Source organism: Equus quagga, chromosome 14 (genome assembly GCF_021613505.1).
Source record: "Equus quagga isolate Etosha38 chromosome 14, UCLA_HA_Equagga_1.0, whole genome shotgun sequence".
In the NCBI taxonomy this organism is placed as follows: Eukaryota; Metazoa; Chordata; class Mammalia; order Perissodactyla; family Equidae; genus Equus; species Equus quagga.
Window position 1 is genome coordinate 10,541,081 of NC_060280.1, and position 23,290 is coordinate 10,564,370.

Here is a 23,290-nt window from a genome sequence, read left to right on the forward strand (position 1 = left end):
AACCCTTAGAATTTTGTAAGTGACAAGAGTGATAAAAGTGTCTTGATATTCATAACAAACCCCTTCCAACCACACGGAGTTTATGTTAATAACCTTTGAAAAACTCCTAAGGATGGGGCTGGTTGCCAGGGGAACCGATCATGTGACTAGAGGGTTGGAACTTTCAGTCCCACCCCCCTGACCTCCGGGGAGCAGAGAGGGGCTGGAGGTTGAATCAATCATTGAAGGCCAGTGATTTCATCAACCATGCCCACGTAATGGAGCCTCCATACAAACCCAAAAGGAAGGGGTTCGAAGAGCTTCTGGGTTGGTGAACACGTGGCGATTTGGGGAGAGTGGCACTCAGAGAGGACATGGAAGGTCTGCGCCCTCTCCCCATACCTTGCCTTATGTGTCTCTTCCTCTGGCTGTTGCTGAGTTCGATCCTTTTATAATAAAATGGTAATCTACTGAGTAGATTACGGAGAACTGGTTTACCGAGTTCTATGAGCTGCTGTAGCAAATTAGTCCAACCCAAAGATGGGGTTGTGGGAACCTCTGATTTATGGTTAGTAGGTCATAAGCACAGGTGACAACGCAGACTTGCGATTGGCATCTGCAGTGGGGGCTGTCTTGTGGGACTGAGCCCTTAACCTATGGGATCTGATGCTCTCTCTATGGAGACACTGTCAGAATTGAGTTCGATTGTAGGATACCCAGCTGGTCTCAGAGTTGCTTGCTGTGGAAAAGCCCCCATCTATTGGAGGGTCCAGGTGGCTGCTCTGGCTCTGGGTATGAAACAGCGGGAAGGAGAAGAGACGGAGAAGGCCCTGTCCTTTCCTTTGAGGGAACATCCCTGCAGTTGTACACACCAACTCCGCTTCTCCACCGAGAGCCAGAACTCAGTCACAGAACCGCACGCACAGAGCTGCAGGGGCTGGAAACGGAACCTAACTTCTGGGAGGTTTGACTCCAGAAGGTGAAGGGGAGAATGGATAGTGGGGCCACTCCACTCTCTGACCCCAGCCAGCTGTCTACAGGGCCTCTGTGTGGAAGCAGTGATGAAAAGACATGTCATGTTCCTTCTGAGGTTATGTTTTGCTTCGTTCGTCTGCTTTGGGAACATGTTCATATATTATTTGTGCACTGTTTTTTTTAAAAGCCAAAGTAGGGTTGGAGGAGGGGGAGGAGCTTGTGCCAGGAGTGGGTAGAGTAGAAGGCACCAGAAAGGAGACAGCCCTGGAGGTAGGAGGAAGACCAGGAGGGGATGTTGTCATAGAGCCAAAGAAGAGAGATGTTTCAAGGAACAGGGGGATGCCAGTTCTCCTGAAATTTCTAGAAAGGCAACAGAGATGAGACTAGAAACTACTTGAGTAGACCAAAATCATCAGGGATCCTGAGAAGACAGTCTTACTTGAGAAATGGGAGTATAAGGCAAAAGGAAATGAATTGAAGAATAAATGCCCCAGAAACAGAGCTGAGTGTGCACGAAACCTTGCTATTGGATGGAGAGGGCGTTTCAGATCAGTGGGGAGAAGACACGCCCTTCAAGAAAGGATCTTGGGACAACTGGTTCTCCAAAATTGCGTATGCTTTTGACCCTGAGCTCACAGTATGTGCAAAAATTCACCCCCAATGAATTGAAAACCCAAAAATCTAAACATGAAACACAGAACTTTCAAAAATTAGGAAAATATATCTTGTTGTCGCTACACATAGGTTTGGTAGAAGTTTAAGAACAGAGACAGCACACGTACCCAATTCCTGCCTCGGAAGAAGGATGAAGGGAAATGGGGCTGCGTGGAGAGAGCGAAGGGCAGGTGAATTTTGTCCCTTTTTAATCGGAAGGAAATATGACAGTGTTAACATTTGTAAATTCTAAGTGGTAACAACAAAAGTTATTATTATGTCCTTTAAACTTTATTTTAATATATTGAAACATTTCTCAATGCCAAAAAATTTAAGAGAAGAGGAAGTGGAATGAAAGGGCAGGCCAGTGCGGACCGTGGTCTGTTCAGGCTGCTGTAACAAAAATGCCGTCAACTGGGCGGCTTGTAAAGAACAGAAATTTATTTCCCACAGTTCTGGAGGCTGGAAGGCCCAGACCAAGGTGCTGGCAGAGTCAGTGTCTGGCAAGCCCCGCTTCCTCAGATGCAGATGGCCGTCTTCCCACCATGTCATCACATGGAGGAAGGAGTAAGGGAGCTCTCGGGGTGGGAGGTACCCCCTTTATACGGACACTAATCCCATTCATGAGGGTGGAGCCTAATCACCTCTCAAAGACCCCACCTCCTAATACCATCACATGGGAGAGATTAGGTATCAACATACGATTTTTCGCGGGGAACATAAACATTCAGTCTTTTTTTTAAACACACACACACACACACACACACATACCTGTCTCCTCACGACAGATGCTGATTCTCAGAGGTGGTACAGTTTAAACTAGTCGTCATAAATGCTAATGCCTTCGGGGGCCAGGCAGGTGGCATGACGCAGTGAAGGGGCCGGGACTGGTGGGGACTCTGGTGAGCTGAAGGCTGCAGGGCCACTGAACAGAGTGACTGCTGCTTGCCCTCGCTGACTGTTTCCCTGTGGGAATGTTGGTCAGACTGCCTGGTCTTTAAGAGAAGCTGGAAATCTGGAATCTAAGTACAATTCCCCAGTTTAAAAAAATTGGTGAGTGAAAATCTCTGTGGGTCGTAGCAGGACTTTAAGCCACTGGCTTTTGAGACCTGGTCTAACCCACAATAAGGAAGATAAATACATTCTTGTTTAGCAACGCCTCCTCTCTCACACTGCAGTCTCTACTCCAAATATGATGTGTGTAGAACCCCTTCGCCTCCCCAGCTTCGTTCAGATGGTCCTCTTTATGCCCGCCTGGCAGGAGAAAGGGCTGTGGCAGAGCAGTGTGCCTCTGAACAGTGGCACCCTTCGCCTTTGTTATCGCCATGCCCCCACAGACTTTTGTTTTCGTCTGTTACGTTATGATGCATCACCACCATTATTCTTTCTGATACTCATTTATCTCCAACTTAGCCAATGGGAGCCCCTCTGAGCTGGCTCCCGTGTCCCTCAGTGTGTCTCCGACAGTCCCCGAGCACTTCCGTGCTTTCTGGCACCACCAGATGCTCCAGGCTTACCTGGAAATTTTTCTGCCCCATGCCTGGAATCAGCCACTTCCCCAGGAAGCCCAGGTTTATTTTTTTTAGTGGGGAATGGCATTTAGAAATCAAAATCTGGCTGCTACGTGTGCTTATTTGTACTATAATATCATTGCTTCTATGCCCTTTCAAGGGAGAGGGAGAGAGAGGAAGAAAGTAAGAGAGAGAGAGGTGTCATGCTAATAATTTCCAATTTAATACAGCAGCACAGTGTTCTTCCTTTTGTCGCCCACTCCGCATTTTATCTACCTTCTCACATAGCGTGGACGAATTATTGTTATCCCAAACAATATGTTTGCTTTAACCCACACTACTCACAAATAGAATCACTACGTCAATCCCACCACCATCAGCACGGCTACAAAGTCAATACAAGATTATATTTCACTAAAACTAAATTCCTTTCAATTATACAAAGTTCTGCTATGAGTCTGATACACAGTTAGGTCTGCTTGCTTCTGTTGCTATTCATTTGTAGGATAGTTTTCCATCCTTGCTGACAGAATTTTATCTTCCACGCGCACCTGTGGAGTTGACCCTCTGAACTTCTCCACATTGGCCTTCCTTCCACCGAACTTCCTCCTCGTTTCACTGCCTGACATCGAGTCCTTTAAACTTCTGAGCTGCCTTCTGCTTTTCTTTATTCTCTGTCCCTATCGCATTTACTGCCAGGCGCCCAGTTCTGTTCCAGGCACTAGCTGCACATTGTGGGATTATCGGCCTCTGGCTTGGTCTCCGTGGAGGAGACGGGAGCAGGCCATTGCAGCAGAGTGATGGGGACTGCGATGGGGGCACGGGATTGCTGGGCAAACACGGGGGAATGTCTCACTCCACCACGGGCGGCACTCCTTAGCTGATTCTCCCGCTACAGGCAGAAGAGACGCTTGCTTGAGTCTCCCTGTCATGAAGCAGGGTTAATGGTACTCCTGTCATGGGGTCCCTGTGAGGGCAAAGTCAGATCGTGCACACTAAAAGCTTAGCCCAGTGCCTAGTACCCAAGGAGCGCAGCCGGGTTGAGTACTATGATTACAGTTGTGTGACGCTTTCCACACACCACACATACCATGGGGTGTCTAAGGTAAGAAAGAGCTCAGACTGAACAGTTTAGGGTTCCCCCAAATACGCGGAACTGCCCCATTTCCATATCTGTATGGACATCTGTCCAATTCTGTGCAGATGGCAGCCATTCCCTCTGTTTGGTAACAGCACTTCGATTTTCCTTTGGTGAGCCAGCTCTCTCCCTCTCTCACTTGCTATGGTTCTGGATGTGGCTGATCATCCCCACCCCGCAGCTCGGGGAATGGTCGCAGCCTCAGGCTCACGAATCTAAACCAGGACCCACTACTTAATGTGCAGGGCTCAGTGCAGAATGAAAACGCAGGGCTCCTTGTTCAAAGTTTATGAAGAATTCAAGATGGCGGGAGCAGAGCATCAAAGTGCTCCTCACTGTGGACCCAGGACTTCCTTGGGCATCTGCCAGACAGGAGAGCGAGGAAGGGTTCCAACCCACAGACACCTGCCCAGCTCCTCCATTGCCCTGGTGCGGGAGGCGGGCCCAGGGCTCACATCAGGGTACAGACCAAAGACAAGCCAAGGGAGCAATGGAAGAGGCGAGCAGTTAAAGAGATCTTGTTGCCTTTGTTACACACCTGACCATCCTGAGCCCAGAGATGCAAATGTTTCCCTAAAGATCACGCAGCAAGTTCACGGCAGTGTCTGAACTGGAACCCAGGTCCCCTAGTGGCACTCATCACAAGTAACTACATTGATCCTGACTAGGCAGGCGGCCAAAATAAATTCCAGCCTGGCAAGATCTTGGCAACCTTTTAAAAACAGGTATGATAATGATGGCAGCCAACATTTGTTGAGAGCTTATAATGTGCCACACACTGTTGTCAGAGCTTCCCATCTTCACTCATTTAAGACTTGTGATAACCCTAAGAAGTTGGTTCTGTTATTATCATCTCCATTTTACTGGTGGGGAAACAGAGGCAGAGAATGTTATGCGACTTGCCCAAGGTCACACATCCAGGGTCAGACCTGGGATTTAAGCCCAGGCAGGGCGGCTGCCAGGCGTGGGATCCTAGCCAGCACTCCGCCCCGCACAGAGCGTCCGAGCCCCTGGCTGCAGAGCCCGCGAGCAGCCAAAGAGCGGGAGCCGCAGCTTGCACTGGTCCAGCGGTGGCCGCTGGGGGCGCTGCGCTGAGCAGTTCCCCGGCGCCGCGGCAGCAAGGGGGCGCCTCCCTCAGGCAGCGGATCCATCCGCCAGGCTCGTCCCAACGGCTGGTCACAGAGAGCTTGATGGGTGGGCTCCGTGCATTACCTCATTTCACTGGCCGTCCCAAGGAGGGTAGGTTCTTGCCAGGAGGAGTCCGTGGCTCCACGACAGGAGCAGGGTTCTGGTTCCACCTCTGCTCTGCTCCCACTCTGTGCTGCTTCATCCCCGGGCTGAATGCAAGATGACAGCACCTGGTCCAGGTCACCTCCGGACGCGACAACAGTCAGAGGAAGAGGAAGCGTTTCTCCGCTGAGGATCTATTAGCAGATGAGAAACTGTCCCAGAAGTCGCTCCCAGCCCGAAGACTTTCCCGAGAACTACATCGTATATCCATGACGAAAGCCTTGGGAAATGGACTGGGTCTTACATGAGACCATCGGGTCCGCCCTGGACCTGGGGCGGGGTCAGCCTCCTCGAGTCACACTGCCCTGTGGGGGAAGGGTAGATATCGGCTCAACATCTGGGTTTAGTTAGGAAGAAGCAGATGAAGGGTGCTGAGAAGGACACTTACAGCATCTATCACAGGTGGATATTTCGCGTTCATTTTACAGATCAGTAAACGGAGGTTCAGGGAGTCACAGCTTGCAAACAGCGGAGCTGGGATTAGAACCCGTTCCGCACGACTCCAGAGCCTGTGCGGCCAGCTGCCTCCCTAGTTGTCCAGGAACGGAAGCCAGGACACCTGGGTTCCTGTTCTGGCGGCACCATCAGCTCAGGTGTGTTCTGGGACGATTTCCTGCCCGTCTCTGAGCCTGAGTTTCCTCCTCTAAGGGCAGTAATGCCTCTGAGCCTAAGCTGCAGGGCCCAGGTGGACTGAAAACGAGGTTAGGGATGTGAGTGCTTCGGTAGCTGCAGGTGGAGGGTGCGGTGTAGGAGGAAGACTCCAAGCTTTGGAATCTGGCAGGCTCTGGGTTCAAATCCTTCCTCTGTCCCTGATTAGTGAGCAAGTCCCTTAACCAGTCATTCTATAGAGTGAGGGTGACATCAACCTCCCACGACTGTTATGCACATCACAGGAATCCATGAAGGCAAATTACGTGGCTGAAGAAGATGCCTGCCACACATTAATTCCTTCTCCTAGTCCCTGTATAAGGAATGCAGCTTTGTCCTCCAAGCATGCGGCAGAGGGGAAAATACTACACTCAATCTTCTAAGGGTCATGCCCAATTGTTTTGTTTTTGTTTTTTTTTTTTTTTTTGCTGAGGAAGATTCACCCTGAGTTGACATCTGATGCCAATCTTTCCCTATTTTGTATGAGAGCCACAGTCGCAGTGTGGCCACTGACAGATGAGTGATGCAGGTCCATACCTGGGAACTGAACCTGGGCTGCGAAAGCGGAGTATGCTGAACTTGACCACTAGGCCACTGGGGCTGACCCCCTAATTCTTTTTTTTTAATACTTTACCTAAATTAAAGGGAGAGAATTTTGCCAAGACAGGTGAGTCCAGCATGATGGAGGATTGGCATTGCTTGGGCTTTGCTGCCCCCTCATGGCCAGTGTGAGGTATATTGGGCTGCCCATGATTGCAGCCTGGCCTGCAGGAGCTGGGAGAGGCGGGCGGTCCCTAGCACATTCAGGTTCCCTGTGCTAAGAAGAGGCTGCAGGGTGTTTCTACTGCGCTTCCTGGGCTTGTGGTGATCGGCCACATTAGGGTACCACTGAGCTCATCCAGTCCTTTCATCAGACAGATGGGACAACCACGGCCCTGAGGGCAGATGAGACTTCTCCGAGCTAGGCAGCTGGGGTGGCAGCCAGACCCCATTGCTCTTTCCACTCTGCCCTGCCTGAAGCAGTCCCACCAGCAGAGCAGAGCTCCAGAGACCACCTGGACTCACCTGCCAATCAGGGCAGGGATCCCTCTGCTGCTACTGTGTCAGGGGGTCCTCCAGCCTTTGCTTGGACTCCCACGGCGACTGGGTGCTCACTATCTTAAAAAGCAGCCTATTCCCTATTTGTGACCCTCAGGACATTTCCCCTTGTCTGGGGCCCAGATGCACCTCTCTGTCTCCTCCCCTTCTGGACCCAATTCCATCCTCTGAGGCCTGGCAGCTCCAGCCTCTGACACTCTACAGAGATTGCACGGCCAGGGAAGTCAAAACTGGGAGGACGAGGAAGATCAAGGGAGGACTTCACGGCATCGGCACACTCTGGATGCTTTGCCTCCCCGAGTCCTGCAAGACAGGAGCGGTTAGCCTCAGTTCACTCCAGAGGGGTGGAGGCGTGGGGCAGTGGGTCAGCCTGTCCAGGCTCACACAGCAGTGTCAAGGTGGGTGCAACAGTGTCCTCGATTTATGGATTTGGAAAGCAATTCCTGAGAATTCAAACCTCAAGCTAGTGATGGGATGGGGGTCAAAGCCTCAATGTCCTCCCTCTCGAGAGCAGCATTCTCAGCTGCCCTGCAGCATCATGGGGAATGGTGACTGGGCGGGCAGCCTGGGGTAGCGTTCATTGTTTAAACACCTTATTGTGAAGTATAACACAGAAAAACGCGCACAAAACAAAGATACGAGCGGCTGCTTGTGTAATCGTCACTCACGTCAAGAAACAGGACACTGCCAGCCTCCAAACCTACCCGTCCCGATCACGGCCCCTGCCCAGCACATTGCTTTATAGTTTTACGACTCAGGCGTGCACCCACCCCTAACGGCAGCGTGGACTTCACAGAAATGGGACCACACATTTGGATACTTTTGTCTCTGGCTGCTTTCACTCGACATTCACCCAATGTCCACCCACAAACATTTTCACTGCTGTCTGACATTGACATGTCACAGTTTCGTTTGTCATTTGACTGTCAGTGGATGTGTGGAATGTTTCCAGGTTTTGTTATAATGAACACTGTGATTATTGTGGACATTTTGTGTACAGATTTCTTTTTTTTAATTTCCTTTTTTTCTTCTAACTTTTTTTTAATTGAGGTCATAATAGTTTATATCAATGTGAGATTTCAGATGTACATTATTTCTTGACCGTCACCACATAAGTGCTCCCCTTCACCCCCTGTGCCCACCCCCCACCCCCCCGGTAACCACTGAACTGTTGTCTTTGTCCATGTGTTTGTTTGTCTTCCACATATGAGTGAAGTCACATAGTGTGTGTCTTTCTCAGTCCAGCTTATTTTACTTAGCATAATTCCCTTCAGGTCCTTCCATGTTGTTGCAAATAGGATGAATTTGTCTTTTTTTCTGGCTGAGTAGTCTTCTATTGTGTATATACACATCTTCTTTATCCAATCCTCAGTTGATGATGGGCACTTGGATGGTTTCCGTGTCTTGGCTACTGTGCATGTATTTCTTGGTGTGTGTGTGTGTGTACGCATTTCTGCTCATTACATAATCGCGTTTGTTTCTCAGGGCTGCCATCACTAAGGACCACAAACTAGGCGACTTCAAACAGCAGAAATTTATTCTCTCGTAGTTCCGGAGGCTCGGAGTCTGACACGGAGGTGTCGGCAGGGCTGTGCTCCCTCGGAGATTCTGGGCAGAATCCCTTCTTGCCTCTTCCTAGAAGCTCCTGGTGGAGACGACGAGTCCTTGGTGGCCTCAGCTTGCTGCCACACAGCCCTCTCTCTGCCTCCATCCGCACGTGGCGTTCTTCCCTCAAGTCTTTGCATTATCTTCTTACAAGGACCCCGGTCATGTTGGATTAAGGGCCTACCCCACTCCAGTGTGACCTCATCTTCATTCATTGCATCTGCAAGGACCTTATTTCTAAACAAGGTCATATTCTGAGGTACTGGGAGTTAGGACTTCACATAATGTTTTAGGGGACACGGTTCAACCCCTTACAACAATCAGGAGTGGAATTGCTGAGCTGTCTGATCAGATCCTGGGAAAGGACCTGGGTGCAGACAGCTGATTTGTGCTGTGCTGTCAGGAAGCGCAACTGAGGGTAGAGCTGGGACCAGGGTGGGGTGAGTGAGGCTTCTGGGTACAAAACTTAAGGCAGAGTCCCTCTCGGGGCTGGGCCGTAGGGGCCTCATCCTCATGCCAGCTCTGAGGGAGGGAGTAGACAAAGTGTGACGAGGAAGGGAGAAAGCCAATAAAGGGTCCTTAATTGCCACTGTGGGCAACTGGGGCTCAGTCCCGTTGGGGACCCCCTAAGGAGCCCTGTAGGATGTGCCCCACACTTGTCCCACAGAAGGATAGAAAGCTGGGCACTCGTCCCCCAGCTCCTGTCCTGCATTGGTTGTAGGGTCTATGGGGGCACTGAGTCCTTGGTGGGCTGCTCTGCTCTTGGAGAAAGTTCTCAGAGAGAAGAGACCTGGGTGCTTACGGTGGGAAGCTGTCAGCACACCAGTTGCCCCCTGCAGGCTCGGGTGAAGTCAGGGTGTGGACTGAGGCATCAGTGGTGTCTGCTGGAGCCCACGCCTTGCAGTGCTGAGACCACTCACTCAGCGCACTGAGTCCACTCTGTTGTCCATGCTCCAAGGTGGTGGCTGGTGGCAATCTCTAAAGAGAGACCCAGAATGGTAGGGTTGGTGGATCAAGCTACCGTCTCCACTGCTACAGCTAGTCCTAGGGCCGTAATTGAGATTCAGCACCTCCTGTCTCAGTCTTCCGTTCCGGGTCCCTCTCACCCTCAGCCAGCACTTCCAAAGGTCTGGATGACCCAGACCTTCCTTCCTGAAGGATCTGAGCAACGGTTTACCTTGGCCTCGTCGGGCTGTGGCGGCTGCAAATGCCCATTCACAGTTATCGCCAGGCACGGCACTGCCAAGAGGTGACCCTGAGAGCTCTCCACGTTCCAGACATACTTCTCACCGCTCCCGTTATGCAGCCCCAGCTCCTCAGCACAATCACGGTGATTACCCCACCAGCAGAGTAACTCCTGTCGCTGCCAGCGGGGACAGTCCCAAGTGACCAGGGAGCAGGTGGAGATCTAAAGTCCATGGGAGAAGAGAAGAAGCCCTCCTCTCACCTCCCCACGCCAGGGACCAGCCCCTCGAATTCCGCAGAGCCTGGAGTTGCAGGAACAGGAAGCAGAGAATTCCCAAGGTGGGTCGCTGCGGGTGGCTCCTGCTTCCACTCCTCGGTCCCCACACCTCTGTATTCTGGCCGTGGGGCACCCAGCAGCAAATAATGGCTGGCGGTTGAAAATGAGAACTGTGCTCCAACACAGAGTCTGTCCCAAGCTGCTGCCTTAATTCAGCCTCTGAGAGGACAGTCTGACCTCCAGCTCTATAGAAGGAAGCAGTGGACCCCATGGTAGTCTGTCCTTTGTCACGTTCGCTCCTCCATAAAATAGGTCCTTTGGTCTGAAACAACATATTCATCATTCCATGTATTAAGGCAAGCGTGCGTTGGGTTTATTTTGGGAAAGTCTGTCCTATTCTGTCTTCATGAACTCTTTGTCGGTGGTGGCACTGATACCACAGTCTTCATTAATGACCTTTACCATCCGTCTTGGGGTCTGGTAGAGAAATCCCTCTCTTCCTCTTCTTCCTCACTGGTTGTGCTGCACCCTTTGCATTTCAATATCCAGTTTCAAATCATCTTGTCAATCCCGTAAAAACCATGTTGGGCTTTTTGAGTGGGATTACATCAAACCTATAGTCCATTTTGGATGAAGTGATATCCTTACAATATTGAGTCTTCTAATACATAAACAGAATACATCCATTTCTTTGGGTCTTCTCTAATTTCTCTCAATAATGTTTCATAGATTTCTGTGTAGAGGTTTTACACATCTTACATTGCATTTATTCCTAGGCATTTGATATTTTTGATGCTTTTAAATTGATATTTTTAAATTTTTTAAACTTTTGGCTGCATACGGATGTTGATTTTTGAGTACTGATTTCATATCCAGCAAATTTATTCAACTTATTTCTAATAACCTGTGAATTCTTTTGGATTCCCTAAGTACATTATGTTATCTGTGAATAAAGACAGTCTAATTTCTTCCTTTCCCATCCTCATGAGTTAGGTCTCTTCTCTGCACTAAAGTCTCTACTATGATGCTAAGTGGTGACAGGAGGCATCTTTGTCTTCTAATCTGAAAGGGAAAATATTCAAGATTTTACCATTAAATATGATGCTTTCCATAGTTCTTGCTTTAAATATTCCTTGTAAATATTTAAGATGTGTTGATTGCAGTGCTGTAAGAAATCCCGAGGCAGATGGCCCAGGTAGGCCACACCTGGACTCCTCAAACACACAAACCAAGAGAAAATGTTTGTTGCGTTAGGCTGCTAGATTTGGGGGGTAGTTTGTTACACAGCAGCAAATAACTAATACAGAAGGGATGTGTGATCCTCCCCTCAAAGTCCATCCTAGGGTCCCTGTAGCATCAAGTGACAGAAGGATGTGGGCTTTAGAACCAGATGAAGTGCAACTCCATTTCTACTTTACAGTAAGTTACTTACTGCTCAGGCTCCATGTTCTCCCTGTCAAATGGAGATGATCATACCCACCTCTGAGAAGTGCTGTGATGAGGACAAAGTGAAATTCTTGGTACAGTGTCTGGCATCTAGTAAGTACTTAAATGCACAGCTCCCTGCCTTCCTCCCTTCTTTTAAAAAGTCAGAGGCAGTCCCGTGGCCGAGTGGTTAAGTTCATGTGCTCTGATTCAGTGGCCCGGGGTTCACCAGTTCGGATCCTGGGTGTGGACCTACACACCACTCATCAGCCATGCTGTGGTGGCGTCCCACATGGAACTAGAATGACCTACAACTAGGATTTACAACTATGTACTGGGGCTTTGGGGAGAAAAAAAAAAGAGGATGATTGGCAACAGATGTTGGCTCAGGGCCAATCTTCCTCACCACCGCCCCCCCCCCCAGCATAAATAAAAAATAAACATTTAAAATAAAAAGCCACCTAGCCCATCATGCCCTTTACCCATGCTGGTCATATTTCCTAGATAACATCAGCATACTCTGTATAGCAAGGGGGTAGAATATGTGACGTGAGTTGTCAAAACATTTGGACTATCTCCTCTTCGTTTGTTGACAGGCGTTAAAAACTGCCTGTGCTATGCATCGGGATGCCTCATCTCCCCGGGCTGGGCCACTGTTGTGCACCACAATAAGCTGGACACTTCATGTCACTCCACCTCCCTCACCTCTTCTAGGATCCTTGTCAAGTTGTTTTCTCTGAGCCTGTTTTTTTCACTTGTGAAATGGGAGTAAGAATATTTACCTCCTCAGGGTCATTTGCAGATTATACTGGAGCATTTGGGAAAGCATGTGGCAATTGGTATGTACTCAATAGGTTAAAAAAAAAATCTTCCTTATGCCAAGAGGTCGACAAGGGTGCCGGCCGGATGCTGACACGGCTTGCTACTCTGTGTGGTCTTGGGCCCAGAGCACTGGCATCGGCAGGGAGCCTGTTACAAACTGAGAGTGTCAGGCCCTGCCCTGGACCTGCTAAATCAGAATCTGCACTTCCACAAGATCCTCAGTGATTCCTACAGTTCGAGAGGAGCCTGGAGTTCTGCGTTTCTAACAAGCTCCATGTGAGCAGCAATAACTTAGATGAGAAACAGAAGAGGTGGGATGTTGGTGACATAGTGGCAATGACGGGTTTGCAAATGTTTTGCATTCTCCCTAGGTTTGCTGCATCCAAATAAGAATGACTTCCTCTTGGCATGAAATGGAACTCCAACAGGGACTCGCTGCAGCACAGAAAAGCCAAACCGCCAATCTGAATAAATAAGCATAAATTTTATTGAATCATGAATAATTTAAGACTGGTACAATCATCAGCTTTATTCTCTATGACGTGGGGCATGATCTCCAGCAGATCGTTGGCAAATCCAAAAACCTCAGGACAAATGAAAATTAAATAGGGAAGGAGGGTGGGAGGGAGGAAGAAGGAGGGGGAGGGGAGGAAGGCGGGGGGGGGGGGGGGGGGGGGGGGGGGAGGAAGGTAGGGAGGGGGGCGGAAGGCAGAAGGTGGTGGGGGGAGGGCCAAAGGCAGGGAGGGAAGATGGAAACATACCGTACACAAAATACTCAATTCCTAGTTTTCTCTTTAAAAATGGCTAGAAAAAATTCATCAAAATGCAGCACTTTAATCAATTATTTACAATTTCTATGTTACAATGAAAAAATGTACATCTTATAGAACATATTTCATAAACTGCTCCACTGGAAACAACTAGCTCAAAACAGCAAACCTTCCATTTAGTATCCACAAAGTCAGATTATTTTTTTCTTTTGAAGTAGATTCGCCACGATCAAATTTGAATACACAGAATTTTGAAATTTAAGCATCAACAGTAAAATAAAAAACATCCCCAAGATACAACAAAGGTCTAGGCAAATCTTGTTCTTGTTCCTGTCCCACCCCTACCCCCCCCACCCTTAAATTAAACGGTACCCCCATCTCATTTATGGCCCGTAAAATTCTTGGCAGTTTGGGAAGAAAACTTTTGGCTTCCATTGGTAACTCAACATAAATGTTGCATAGAATTTCATATATTTCAAAATTAGCCTAAATGTAAAAAAAGGCAAAATGGAAGCATTTTGGACAGAGCCCTAAATGAGTAGAAAGTCACTTTGTCAAAGGTGAGTGACACTGAAGTAGAAGAGGACCAAAATAAGAAATGTGCATGTCAGACAACCCTGCTTCCCGAAACTGTAGGAAGGACACCGAGCTGTGAATCGTACAAGGGTTACACTACTTAAAGTCACCGGTCGCCAGTCGGGCAGCACCAGGGACAGAGGTCTCAGTTCTGCCCTGGACCCAGTGGGAGGGAAGTCTGTGGGAAAGGGGAGAAGAGAAAGTGAAGAGAGGGTGTCGTAAAAAAAAAAAGTTGTGAACAATACTGCAGGTGTCTACTCACCAGGTGGCTGGGAAAACTGCCCAAGAGGAGAAGTCAATTTTACCTCCTCCCAAATTCACAGTATGAGCGTGTAAGGTCATCGCTGGGAGATAAATTGAGAAGGACCACTCTTCAGGTTTACCAGAAGGCTCAGGGTGTGGCCCGTGGTCACAGGCTAAATATATGGATCAAAAGCGTTATGAAAAACAGAACAGAACAAGCCACACTCACACACCCAGATGACTAAGGAAGGCTCGGCAGGGGGTTGAGTCCACTGAGATTAAAGCAGAGACAGGACGAGAGGTTTTCCATTCCCCAGCTAGCGGGACACATTCCCCTTTTCCTTTCCAGGAAGAAAACGGTGTCATCCAACGTAATGTGAGCAGTTTCAGGTCAAGCTCTTGTGGGAAGAAAGTAAGAAAAAAATGCAGAGAGATGGATCTTCAGAAATAGAAATGTAAAAGATGCAATAAAAACCCTGATCGTTAACAGAGACACCCCCACTGGGGTCCAATAAAGATTCTCTTTATAAGACAGAAACAAACAACTCAAAGATTTACCACACCCTGTAAAGAAAATAACCAGCATGTTGAAGACACACACGAGCAGGCATGTCTCAGCAATGTTACGTAGACTTGTAGGAACTTCTGCCTTTTCCTGCACAAGACAGATCGTTGTCCAGTCAGGGTGTTAGCTGCAGGCTGATAAGAACCTAAAAAATGGATCTTTTTTTTCTTTTTCCCATAGTCACGCATCCACACAAACGAGTCTACTGGATGAGAAAAGTCACAGCGACTTGAGTTCTTCTAAGGAGTAGATGACTTCTTAGCCCTGTTTGCTCTGAGGGGGAAACAAAAAAACGGACCCCAGGCAGGCACGACACTCATAAATGGACACGGTTAGTACAAAACCAGTAAGGCATCGCTTTGGGAAGGTCAGCACCAAAGAGGTCAGGCAAGGCTCGTCCGGACAGAGGCCAGGGCTGGGGCTTCTGGAAGGGAGCGGCCGCCCCCCCGTGTTGAATTGCGTCCCGTTGGTTCTGAGGAAAGTGCAAATGTTTCACGAGGTGACCTCCCCACCCGGGCTGAGGTTGGGGCTGGCGCTCGAGGTGTCGACGCACGTTCTGAAGCCTCGAGGACGAGAAGGAAAGGCAAGGTGGGCTTACCCGCGTGTTGGGGATGGGGTCCTGGTCCACGTTACGGACGCAACCACCCCCAACCCCAGGGGGAGGAGGTGAGCGTGCAGAACTGTGAGGATGGACAACTGAAAACCCAAACTCAGCAGGACCAAACCAAAACTCAACTCCTGTGGTTCTCACTTTCACCAAAGGATCGATTCCGACCGAGAGGGGAAGGAGAAGGATCTTCAAAATCAAACAGTCCGAAAGGGAGAAACTCAACCTCATTTTCAAAGGGGTGATCAGTTCTCCAGAGCAGACCAATTCTCACGGCACACAGTGTTGTCAGAAAGGAAACCTGATTCACTTGTCTCTAAGAAGGAAACAGACACAGGCCATTCTGCATGGCAGCCACATCCGCTCGCACACATTCGCACGACCCCACACTAACTCTCGTGGGTTCATCGGAGGCTGACGGATCTGAAAGGTGTGGTTGGACTGGAACAGGCAAAATACCTCTCGGGCAAGGAGAGCACCATTTAAAAACAGAACAGAGAGCACGATTTACTTTTTCCTAAGGTTTCCCTGCACTGTAGCTCTGTGGTTTGTTGAGTGACAAAAGCAAGTGTCCTAGCTAGCACCAGTTCAGTCTGTGGCTGGCTGGGTGGACAGGCGGGTTGGCGTGGAAGTGGGCGTGCTGGCGGCAGAGCTGGTCTGGAGGGTCTGTGCTGAGGGGAAGCCGTGCTGTCTACGTTTCCACCTGCGCTCCAGCCCCTTCTGTCTCTGGGCAGCTCATGGCAGGATACTTCTTGGTTCCAAGTTTCAGGTGGGGTCTTTTTTTTTTAATTCTTTTCGTTTCAGTGGTGATGATCCTTTCCCGAGAAGTATCTTCAGTGTCTTAGGGAGGTCACAGCAACAAGGCAAAACAACAACGAAAACAAAACAGACGATAGTGCAGTTCTCACTGTGGAAGGACGTGGTCCAGAGCGGCTGGCCCGGGATGCTGCACCTAGGTCAAGGCTGCAGGACGAGGGGTCTTGGGGTCCCTTGCAGCTTTCAGGCTGCGGCCGGGGGCTGGCTCAGGAGGGCATCTTCAGGATGGTGCAGAGGATCGAGGTGGAGCCGGGTGAGGAGGGGAGGAGGTGGGCCGGCTCCACGGCCGGGCCCCTGTCACAGCGTAGACTCCAGGGACGAGTCCAGGATGTCGTCGTGATGGCTGTTGCTGTTGGAGTCGCTGTCGTAGCTCTGGGGGCTGGAGTAGTTGGCTGCCTCCTGCAGCCTCATCAGCATGTTCATCTGGGGAAAGAGTGGACAGGATGAGCAGCGTTCAGTCCCGCCAGCCGCCCATCTCTGCCTCCTGGAGGCTCACCTGGGACTGTGGCCCTGCCATGGGGCAGTGGACCACAGCATGGACTCTGGGCCAGGCTTCCAGGGTTCAAATCCTGGCTCCACCACTTACTAGCTGCATGATTTTGGACAAGTTACTTAACCTTTTCGTGCCTCAGTTTCCTCACGGGTCACATGTGAGTGATAATCGTATTTTTGCTACATTCTGTGTGGATTGAGTCAATATATGCAGAGCGCTGAAAACAGCATAGAAAGTCCGCTACAAATATGGTATTTATTTTTATCTGGGAGGGGCACACCTTCCTCAAGCATGCCCTCAGCCTGGGTTAAGGTGCTAGGTGGGTGTCCCCGCTCCTGGAACCCACGCATCAGCACGGCTGACATCCGAAGCGCATGCTGCCCCTTCGATGAGCATCAAGCAAACCCAGCTCTGGCCAGAGGGCAGCCTGGAGCCCCTGGGCTCCAGCTCCTGTCAAACCTTCCCAGGGAGGGGAGGGACAGCACCAGCCACAAGCAGAGCCCCAGAGAGGCCTCGTGGATTCCAATTCAGGAACCTTTGGGCAAATTACCTAACCTATCTGAGCCGCCAGCTCTCCATCTACAGGATGGAGAGAGAACAGCAGCAGAGGGATGAAGAACATCTCTTAGGGATGAAGTAAGAACAGAATGACATGATGTGTATCAGGCCCTCAGAACAGGGTCGGGCACAGAGAAAGTGCTCAATAGAGGTGATCTGCTATCATCATCCTCATCATCTGATGTAATGAAAAGAGTCTGAAGATGGTGCCCTTGATTCTTCCCTGGTCTACGGTCCATTAGTCATTTTTTCAAAGTGGAGATGGGAAACTAAAAGCTACTTTTATTTTATTTATAACTTTAAGTTGTATAAGTATTTTAGATTTTATCTGGTAAGTAAGCTAGGAAGATAGGGTCTTTCTGAGCTAAGGCTAAGACATGGTGCAGCTGGGTGTGAAATCTGGCTGTGCCCTGGCCAGCTGCCCCTCAGGATGCCCAGCAGAGTCTCCCTGCGGGAGCCGGACCACAGAGGCACCATCAGCGGCTGCCCATCTGCACAGCTGTACCTGGGGAAGAGGTGGGGCTGAAGTACAATGGAAAATCCTTGACAGCCAGGATTATTTATTCACTCATCAAACATTCCCAGTGTGCCCATACTACACAATCTGGAACAAAAACAAGTAGGTCCTGTCCTCTTGGAGCTCTCAGTCCCATGATGGGGACAGACTAGCAAACGAGAGAGCTTACAACAGAGACCTGTGGCCCTGGCCTGAGAGAAGGGGACTCAGGAGAAACACCAAATAGCTAACTTGGTAAGTAGGGTTTGTGGGGCTGGCACAGCTCGCTTCTTTCTGGGGGCCTGGGGTTGGAAGGAGAATCCTATGTAACTGTTCCGAGAACCCCAGGTCTTATCTAAACGCCTTCTGTGTTTATTGAGTGACTCAAATATTCCTGGTTAAGAAGAGAGTGTCTGGGGATGAGCTGGCCATTCCTCCTCTGGATATCCTAAATTCTATTTTGATGTAAGTTAAGACCTCATGAGCCTGCACCCCATGACTTTGGCTTTTAGCCACGGTTAGTGTTAGAAATGGCTTTTTACAGTTTAATCCTTTCCTCTGTAAAACTGCTGCTGTAGACACTGCAAATCAGGTTGTGCAGAGGAACACAAACAACAAATGCATTTAAAAATAGCTTCTGTTCAAAAAGCCCCAACAGGACCCAGCTCCAGCACACCAGCCAGGAGGATGGCAGACAGCCCAGAGCACCTATTATTATTATTTTTCATCTAGCAAATCAATGAGTCACTAGGGCTAGGACAGCAAATCAGCTGTCAGTTAATCCTGCTGCATCTCTTATGAAGATGTTCTTTCATTAGGTAATGCAAGTAATATTCTCTGCTGTGTTTTTCCTTTTGCTTTAGTTGCCAAGGGAGCTCAGGCCTAAACTTAAGGCACGATAATGGTCCATTAACCACGGGAGGTTCTGGTCTACGTGCTTCCGCCCTCTCTTACAGGGCCGTGATTGATGAGGTCTACTTTTGCGGTATGACTATGAACGGGCCTCATGTTGGCAGTTCTATGACTGCAGTGTTAGCGTCACTGGCCCAGGTCCCCCTGAAAGGGCCTTTGCTGCTTTAGCAACAGTGGAGTGACCAGGAAGCTCAGGCAGCATGAGAGACTCATCTCGCTGGCCGTGGGACCCACGTTCAGGTCGCCCTGGCCTCCGTGAGTCCCTCGTGCTCTCGAGCCTCCCCGGCCTGTGCCCTGGTCATTTGGCATGGGTGTCTGCTCCTTAGCAAGCTCTGTCTCTGCTCTGTTGCTAGTGGAGAGCTCAGTGGACCAGGAGAGCACCTGATCAAGGTGGCACCCAGATCAGAGGGCAAAGAGGGGTGTAGGGACAATAGGTGTGGGGACATATAGGGGAAAAAGTAAAATTCCTAACCTTTCCCTTATACTATGACAAATTTCAGAGGGTTTAAAGGCTTTAGTGAAAAACTAGAACCATGGGAGAATATATTGGTAAAAAAGTCCCCAAGCATGTGATGGGTCCAGCCTTCCAAAGCAAGGCCAGGGCTCAGTCACCTCCCTATTTCCAGCGTGCCTTGCATCACTATACAGTAGGCGCTTAATGAATGCTGAACTGCTCTGGGAGCTGAGAACTCACCAGCGGGTCTCCTTCAGCATCGCTGGGGGGCATCTGCTTGCTCGTTGACCCTTCCCGAGGCATGGAGTAGCCATCAAAGCCGACATCCTCAGGCCGGAGCTGCAGCAGGGGAGGCCACTCGTGCTGCTGTGGGCTGGCTGCCCAAGGGTAGGTGTCCATCACCCACTTGGCGGGATCCTCCCAGGGGGCCCGCCTCCCATAGAGCTGAAAACAGGAAGAGCAAGAATACTCAGAAAGTGGGCTGAGACCTCTACTGCAGCCCTGATTTTGCAGCCTTCTGAAAAACTCCCCAAACCCAGCATTACGAGTCCCCCGACAGAGTCATTTCACTTCCAGAACCCCATGCTGGGAAAGAAGTCATCCAAGGCACACACAGCCTGATGTGCCAAGACGGAGGGCAGCATGAGCTGAGGGTCAGGACTCCGGCTCTGGAGTCAGGCTGACCTGGGTTCCCACCTCAGCTCTGCCACTGACTCACTGTGTCACCCTGAACTCTGAGCCTTGCTGATCCAGCTCGACACACAACCCCTGATTTGAAGCATTTGCCAGTTCCTGCGGTGTAACTACTCCCACCAGGGCCGATTGGAAACTATCCCCATGACGTCACGGATGCCGAGTTGGGAAGAGGTGCTGACTATCAGCTCACACGAGCGGACTCTAGTATCCCACCTGGTGCTCCCGCCCACAGCACACAGATCGGGTGCTGGGCATCACGAATGGTCCTAGTCCCACAAAACCCCATTTCTTGACGCGGGTCTGACTCTCAGAGCCCCGCTCTAGAAGCACTGGTTACTTAAGACGGCAAATTGTTACCAGAGGTTACATGTGGGAAGTAGAATTATAAGTACTTCTCCTCCCTCACGTATTTCTCAAAATTGCCCTTAATAAGTAATTTGCTCTTAAAACAGAAAACTATTTTATCACTTAATTTGATAAGACCAGTGCCAGGCCTCCAAGCTCCTTTTCTTAAGCCTTAAATATCTAATGATAAAATGATTTTAGTGAATCTTACTGGCAAGTTCTAGAAATACGCACGTTCTTTAAAGAATGAAAACCCAGGCTGCCCCACTCCCCATGGCGAGGCTCTGTGCATTACGTGGCGGGGCACAGTCTCTCTCTCTTTCCCCTCTAACGCCGCCACTGCTGCCACACCTGACAGCTCACTGTGCGCCGGGGATGTGAGAAGCAGTGATTCTGAGAAGCATTGCTCCCCGAGTTTCCCAGACGAGGAGACAGGCGCAGGGACGAGATGAGGCAGAACTGGAATCCCATACCCCGCTGGGGTCCGAGCATGTGTGGTGGGAAGTGCTCACAGCCAGGTCAAGACATGACCCAAGGGCAGTGCCGGCTGTGGCTCTGGGAGGCACCCCCTCCACCGGGGACCACGGGGTACCAAGACCAAAAGCTCCTGAACCACAGTGGCTGCAGGGGGCTTCTACAGTAAAATGACATCTGGCCCACCGTCTGTCTGTCTGTCAGCTCCCTCTGCCCTCCTGGGACTCCTGCAGCTGAGCAGGGAGTGAGGGCAAGATGCTGACGTAGAACAGGGCTGAGCAACAACTGATGAAACCACGTCTTTCCAAGTCACAGGCTGCCTCAGCTCAAAGGAACTGGGGTCACCTATCCCGGCCCTTTCATCTACCAGATGGGAAAGTTAGGACCTAAAGAGAAGAGCCAGTGGGAAAAGAGCTGGATTCGAACTAGAATGAGAGCAGAGCTGGATTCACACTAGGACCCCAATTTCCTTGTCTGACCTTTCCTCTCTCCCCCTCCTGAGTCTGCTCTGAACCACCTGGTACCAGCAAGAGCCACAGGACTCAGCCGGAACTGGAGCAGGGAGACGCAGACCAGGCTGCCCTCCAGACGAGGACACGTCAACCCAGGCTGGCTTTGCTGCCCCCTCCAGCGGTCTCATGACTGCCTAAGCTACATAGACTTTCATCAGGGAAGCTGCCCCCCTGCCCACTCTGCAGATGGGCCCACCCATCTCCCTCCACTGAGGCTGCCTCCCCTCCACTCAAGATGTACACAGCCTCCCATGACCTCATCGCTTTTTCAGACACCAGCACCCCTCCCGTCTAGCGCTCTGCCTCTGTCTGTTACTAAATCTTCCCCAACCTGGGGTGGCGGTGAGTCTCAGGTCGGAGAATGCAGTCTGGCATTCTGAAGGCATGTCACAGTCTGAGCAGGAAGGGGTCATGTGTAGGTGTGTGCCAGGGAGGAGGGGAACACAAGCATGTGGGGACACTTAGAACTGAAGAGGCCTGTTCCAGATTAGAAACATTCCTGCAACTTTGAGAAGCTTCTCCCTCCAAGGGAATTCCTGACGGAATGGAGCTGCCTATCCCAAGCCAGACCTCATGCATGTGAGGCTGAACTGAGCCCTCATTTCTGACAGCTACTGCTTCTGTCTCCATCCTCCACCTGGAGGAGGGGATGCTCAGGGCTGCAGAATAACCGAGGCCGGAACTCAGAGCTCATCAAGTCCTTGGAGAGAAGCTGGCCCAGGGGCTTCCAGATATTTGCTCTTCTCTCCAGACCCCACCACTGAGTAGTTTGAGGAACTTTGGGGCTCCACAGAAGCCAGCTTGATAAAACAGGCTTCTAGTCGAAACTTCAGACTACAGATGGGGAACCTGAGGCCTAGGGAGGGGAGACTCGCCCAGGGTCTCAGAGTAGGTGGGGTGATCTGTCCACCAGGGGGATAGGAGCCTTCTGAGTTCCGCTGCAGGCTTGAGACACTTTGGCAACTGTTTACAACGGCAACTCCGAGGGGAACAGGCCTGGGGACTGAGTCATAAGACAAACGTACACCAGGCACATGCCAACATCACCTGCGAGAACAGAAAGTACTTTTACGAGCCTCCTGCTTGCTGCCGGACACGTTCAAGTGCAGGTGACGAGAGGCTGGGTAAGGACTGTGGTGAGCAAAGGAAACATCACAAAGCTCCCTGGCCCCACTGCAGAGCCGTGAGGCAGCTCTGGGCAGGTGGGCAGGTGGGCAGGTGGGCAGGCGGGCAGGCAGGCAGGCAGGCAGGCAGGCAGGCAGCCAGCCAGCCAGCCAGCCAGCCAGCCAGTCAGCCAGGAGGAGCCTGGTATGACCACTGGATCAGGAACACGGGGCCAAGACACTGGAAACCAAAACCTGGGCCACTGTGAGGCTTCAGACTCTGCAGGATGCACATGTATGTCACACATGGAAGCATCAAGGTCCTTATATACACACATACCCCCTCTAATCTTACTGGGAAGACTCAAAACTTGCAAAGGTATCTGGTAGCCACTAGGGGGCAATGCCACGCTTCCTTAAGGCAAGGATGCACCTCTGAGGGCTGATGGCAGCAGGGTCTGTGTGTTGCCCACCCCCACAGGCAGCCCCATCAGAGCCCATTCTGCGGGCTCCGCCTCTTCTCAGCTTAGAACCTTGGCCAAGGGCTTGCCTGCTCTGAACCGCAGCGTGCTCCCCTCACGGCCACACCACTCACCTCACGGGGTCAGGCAAGGAGTAAATGACCCTGCACAGGGCCCAGCACACAGTAGGCATGGACTCAAAGTAAGAGGAAGGAGAGCAGAGGATCTTAAATACAGGAATCATCTTGTCAACTGAAATCCTATGTAGAAGTCCACTATATGAAAGACAAGTGTTGGTTCCCTGAGCCACCTGAGGCTTCTGGGTGGAGACATGGGGTCCTCAGGACAGCCTGAGATTCACAGAAGTAACTGAGGAGTCAGCTAGACCCGAGCACCGACGCCAGCTCATCACACGCCGCTGAGTGAACCTGGGAGGGGTCAAACCTCCCGTGAGCCTTGGTCCCTTCATCCACCAGGTGCACACCAAGCTATCAGAACTGAACGCGACAATGTGTGTCAGGCCCCCCGCACGGTGCTGGTGAGGAGTAGGCCCCCAATAAAAGTCAGCAAACTTCCCTTCAAAACCAGAGGCACGAAGAACA

General features: G+C 50.6%; 1 protein-coding gene and 1 long non-coding RNA gene across 8 annotated transcripts in view; one reads left to right on the forward strand and one right to left on the reverse strand.

Moving 5' to 3' along the window:
* The first annotated feature begins 10,237 nt into the window (after positions 1 to 10,237).
* Positions 10,238 to 13,095, forward strand: LOC124252461 (uncharacterized). Its single transcript, XR_006891964.1, has 2 exons — positions 10,238 to 10,422; positions 12,979 to 13,095. It is a non-coding gene; the product is annotated as an uncharacterized LOC124252461 (long non-coding RNA).
* A 26-nt stretch (positions 13,096 to 13,121) lies between these two features.
* The window catches only part of NAV2 (neuron navigator 2), a 390,162-nt gene continuing 379,993 nt past the window's right edge, over positions 13,122 to 23,290 (reverse strand). For 4 of the 7 annotated variants that reach the window (XM_046685993.1, XM_046685991.1, XM_046685990.1 and 1 more), the window contains 2 exons: positions 19,338 to 19,541; positions 13,123 to 16,607 (listed from right to left, as the gene is read on the reverse strand). In XM_046685993.1, the coding sequence (XP_046541949.1) occupies positions 16,482 to 16,607; positions 19,338 to 19,541 (330 nt within the window). In that variant the 3' untranslated portion in view covers positions 13,123 to 16,481. Of the gene's footprint in view, positions 16,608 to 19,337; positions 19,542 to 23,290 lie in introns of all 7 variants that reach the window. The other 3 variants (XM_046685994.1, XM_046685995.1, XM_046685992.1) reach the window with 2 other exon arrangements.